General features: G+C 39.6%; 1 protein-coding gene across 1 annotated transcript in view; it reads left to right on the top strand.

The window, feature by feature from the left end:
* The window catches only part of myripb (myosin VIIA and Rab interacting protein b), a 64,956-nt gene that overhangs the window by 46,415 nt on the left and 13,491 nt on the right, over nucleotides 1–5,050 (top strand). The window contains exons 4-6 of the mRNA XM_037694374.1: nucleotides 2,880–2,977; nucleotides 3,123–3,203; nucleotides 4,258–4,410. Of these exons, the coding sequence (XP_037550302.1) occupies nucleotides 2,880–2,977; nucleotides 3,123–3,203; nucleotides 4,258–4,410 (332 nt within the window). The remainder of the gene's footprint in view (nucleotides 1–2,879; nucleotides 2,978–3,122; nucleotides 3,204–4,257; nucleotides 4,411–5,050) is intronic.

Here is a 5,050-nt window from a genome sequence, read left to right as displayed (position 1 = left end):
ACTTCAGCCACAAATACCATCTAACTTCAGCCACAAATACCATCTAACTTCAGCCACAAATAACATCTAACTTCAGCCACAAATACCATCTAACTTGAGCCACAAATACCATCTAACTTGAGCCACAAATAACATCTAACTTCAGCCACAAATACCATCTAACTTCAGCCACAAAACCATCTAACTTGAGCCACAAATACCATCTAACTTCAGCCATAATTACCGTCTGCAGTGTCGTTGCCATTTTACACCACTTTCCCTGCCTTTTTGATTTATGTCTCCCACTGTCCTTGTAGCTGAAATGGAGGAACAAGCAGCATTAGCAGATGGAAAAAAGAGTACATTTTTACAGAATTAGGTTTAAATAAGCTGAAATGAGCACAAAAAATAGAAAATTAGCTTAAAAGAAGCTGAAATTAGTACAAAAAATAGTTGAAAAGTAGCCATAAATGTAGAGAGAAGCTTCATCTACCAGAAGGAAGTGGATGGAGCTGAAATGAGCTAAAAAAATAAATGTGGAATTCGCTGAAAATGCTCAATTTAGCACAAAAAAGGCTAAATGATATCTGAAAGAGCAGAAAAAGCTGACACTGGCAGAAATAAGCTGAAAAGAGCATAACAAGCTGAAATTAGCAGAAAGAAGTTTGAATAAGAAAAAACATGTTGTAGTTAGCAAAAAAAGGATCAGAAAGCATCACAAAACAGCTGAAAAAACAGCTGAAACTAGCTGAAAGAAGATGAAAAAGTTTAAATTTGCAACAGGAAGCTGAAAGAAGCTGAAGCAGAATAAAATGTGAAAGGAGCAGTAAAAGGTTGTAAACAGGTCTAAAGGTTTGAAGGAGGTAAAATGAGCTCAATTCATTTTCTATGAGAACAAAATGGCAGAAAAGGCTAAATATTTAAAAAAGCTAAAGTTGCATCAGTACCAAAAGTCACAGCAGGGTTGTCCTGAAAGAGCCGAACGTTTTGATTTATGATTTGTTGAAATAGCTGAAAACTGCAGGGAGTGATGCTCTGCTCTTTTAATCATTAGATTACATTCACATGCACACAAATCCCCCTGATAAACACAAACTGCAGACATGCTCGCTCACAAATCGTATGAAAGGACCACCCCCCCCCCACCCCCCCTCCAGCAGACACAAGAGCTAATGTCTCGAGAGCAAATCTATAATTAAATCAATCTGATGAGTTTATTGTTTATTGGTGATGCAAATTGTTTCTGCGTTTTCAGCTGGACTTTTGGATAACAGCAGCTTTTAAAAAGTAAAGTTCTGTGGAAAATGTGTAAACGATCAACATCTTATCTGTTGCAGATGGCTCTGTGAATAACCTCAGTTTGGGGAAATTGTTTGATTGACGAGCTAACGGCTAGTTTAACCCCCCACCGTCTTAAAACAACTCCAGTCTCAAATATTTTCATGTCAGCTTCGTTCTGAAACATAATGTTGCTGCAGAAAGGCCCTCAGCTGCACAGGAAGTGCCACAGCTAGCTGCTGCTGCCACATGTGCTTCTAAATATGTACTGAAATCCATGTGAATAACACTTTATTGTAAAAATAACACCATTATAATGCTTTGTAGATTAGCATTCTCATAAACTGTGAATATTTGTTTATTATTTTGCTAACATTAAAATATGTTCTCATACAACTTAGTGTGCGTACTATGAGATGTGATGTTCTACGTGGTATTTCTTTACGGTCCTGGTCAAAATATGAAGTTGTCCTCCTGACGTTAGGATTATCAGATACAAAGTTATGCCCTGGTATCTGTATAAATGATATGTTTGCTGAGCTTCTTCCTCAGACAGCTGATGCTTTTCTGTCTGACTTTTCTAATAAAAAGGATATGTTTAAGTTCTTAATTACTTCACCGAGGTTTATTAATAAAAAGTAATAAATTTTCTCCACAATTCGCTCTAAAATGTTTAAGATTGTTGTTTATGGAGCTATCTGCTGCAGGTAGGATGCTGTCTGTGCTTTAAATGATTTGAACCTTTCCTTTATGCAGTTTGCAAATAAAACACATTTCTTGTCTGTTAGATTATTAAAAAAAAAACATTTAGCTCACAGATCAGGTGTCAACAGCTGTCATAGTTTTGTGTTTTAAGTAAACGACAACAAGGATCCCACATCAGAAGTTATTCCTTCAACACCCTCATGATGGTTTTTTTAGGATTAGGATTATAATTGATACCGGTGGTAAAGTGTATCATTTGATTAATCTACACAAACTGAATCCAATGCTTTTAGATCACTGCACAACAAGGTTGAAACAAAAAGTTATATTTTATTATATAAAGAAGTGTCGCGGGTCATTTCCTGGATGTCGGCCATGTTGCATCAGCTGCAGTCCTGCAGGAGCAGCCTGCTCAAAAACAGACATTTGGTCTTTTCATGTACTCACTGTAAATATATGTATATAGACTACTTACATTTACTTTGGCTTTTGTTTTCCTGCAGTCTATAATTTAATTAATGTTTTTGTGTTCAGTTTGCTACTTTCTGCATAATAAATAGTAATTTTACTTCAACCGCCGGGTGAACACTTCGGCTGCTCTGCATCTACCGAACATATTATTCTTTGTTTGAAAATTAATCTGCCGCTGACAGAAGATGAGTAAAAAGTATTTAACACAACTATGGTATGCACAGTATAATGTTCAAGTGCAGCGCTCATAAAAGTTCACAATTTTTGAAAAAGAAGATAAAATGTCTTGACCTGCTGATGGAGCTAAATGTGACGTTCAGGAACCTGTAGAGGTACCGGAGAGAAAATTTAAGATATAGAACCAAATTTATTTAAATGAAATAAATATATTTATGCTTATGCTCATCCCTGTTAAACTAGTTCACCATGGTGTGTGTGTTTAACAGGACACAGTATGGCAGAGACCCTCACAGTCGCCCTGCGGGTCGCTGAGGAGGCTATAGAAGAGGCCATCGCAAAGGCCGAGGCGTTTCGAGACAGTTTGGTGAGCTGTCGCTTCGTTCCATCGCCTTCCTCTCTTTTATTTATTCTTTTTTATCCCGATTTCTCAGTGATGGCCTCCTCCGTCACTTTCCTGCACCTGTTCTCTTGGTAACTCACGTAGATGCTGTGTTCGTGTGTGTTTTAAGGAGAAGCAGAATGAAGCTCGTTATCTGCAGGACCACAGAGAGGAGCTCATAGAGGAACTCGCCACAACAATCGTACAAAAAGTAGGTCATCTGAGTCTGTGGGGTTTTAATGTTTCTTCTCCTTTTACATGGTTTGAAACAGTTCAAACGTTTAAATGTAAATGTTTGAGATTAAAGTTGGCGTTCATCAGGGTGTATGTCTCAGCCCACTGTTGTTTATTGTTGTGACGGATGCAGTTTCTGAGCTTTTTAGAAGAGAAGTGCCGTGGGATGTGTTGTTTGCAGATGGCCTAGTTGTGGCTTGAGATTCTGAAGTTAATCTCCAAGATAGGTTCAGACGTTGGCGCTTGAGAGTTAAAGGTCTGAAAATAAACGCAGCAAAAACAGAGACCATGGTCTGCTCGAAAGCTAACGAGACCTTAACAGTTACTGATATTAGAGGAAATGTACTGAAGCAGGTCAAATGTTCAAGTATCTGGGGTCAGTGATAAATGTTGAAGGAAGCTGTGACGAAGACGTTAAACGCAGAATTGGTGCGAAGGAGTTGACAGGAGTGCTTTGTGACAAAAGGATGTTGATTCATATTAAAGGGAAAGTGTACAAGATGGTGGTGCGCCCATGATACTTTGTGGAGCTGAGTATGGACATTAAAGAGAAAGGAAGAGGAACTCCTGAAAATAACAGAAATGCAGGTGATATGAGGGATTCTTGGAGCATCCCTCAAGGATAGACGGCGAAATGATGATGTCAGAAAAACGCTTGCCGTGGCCTGCATCACGGACAAGATACACAAATCAAGAATGAGATGGTGTGGGCATGTGCAGTGAATGGAAGATGACAACAAGGTAAAAAAGACTATCCAGTGCATAAGTTTTTGGTCAAAGAAGCAGAGGACGGCAGAAGAAGAGGTGGATGGATCTGATCCAGCAGGATATGAAGACACTCCATCTCACAACAGACGATACACGAAACAGCAAAATGGAGGAGGAGAATCCATGTAGCTGACGCTGCTGTGAAAGGAGCGGGACCTACAGCCTGAAGGAGAGAGAGAAACGTTTAAATTGAAAGAGCAGTTTCAGGAATTTACTTTCCCTTTCAGTGCTTTAGAAAAGAAACATCTTCGTTTGTATTTCAGATCATCCGGAGGAGGAAGCTCTCGGAGATGCAGACAGAGTATGACTTTGTCTGGCCTCAGCATCAGCCTCTGACTCAACCCGGTGACCTTCCCTCCCCGTCTCAGCCTCACACCTCGTCACAAGACCCTCTGAAGACCTCCTACCCCCTCTGGGTGAGTCTCCGTCTCCCCTGATGCAGCTCGGGCCTCAGGTGTGTTGAAGTAACAGAGAAAGACAAAACTGCTCCGGAGTTGCTCACATGTTTGTGGAGAAACGATCCCAAACCTCCGCACACACGAAGCTCGTCAGATGAATCAGTTTTTTCACATCAGCATCCAAACGAGTTGATTTTATTTAGACTGCTATTAAAAACCTCGTAGAGCCACCAGGAAAATGATGACGGCTCATGCCGGTTTAATCTGACGGTAGATAATGAACTAAAACTGCTTTAAACTTGATTTTAGATTTTCTTTCTTTTCTTTTTTTTTTTACATCAAACTTTTTGCATTTCGGCTGAAACTGTTGGGTAATAATAAAATAAAATAATTACCGTATTTTCCAGTGTATACGTCACAGTTTTTTTGCATAGATTCGTCAGTCCTGCAATTTATATATATTTTTTTAATATTCATAATGCAATTTTTGACTGATGCCTTAAATTTCTAAGCACTGCAACAGCGAGTCCTCCCGTGCACGCTCGCTTCACTCAGCTGGTGCAGATGGAGGAACGCTGGAGAGCTAGTGGCTCCAGACTGAATGGATGGATGGATGGATGGATGGATGGATGGATGGATGGATGGATGGATGGATGGA

The sequence above is a fragment of the Nematolebias whitei genome, chromosome 20, assembly GCF_014905685.2.
Source record: "Nematolebias whitei isolate Nwh7 chromosome 20, NemWhi1, whole genome shotgun sequence".
Classification (NCBI taxonomy): Eukaryota; Metazoa; Chordata; class Actinopteri; order Cyprinodontiformes; family Rivulidae; genus Nematolebias; species Nematolebias whitei.
Note: the sequence above shows the minus strand (reverse complement) of the source record. Positions and strands in the feature narration are given on the sequence as shown.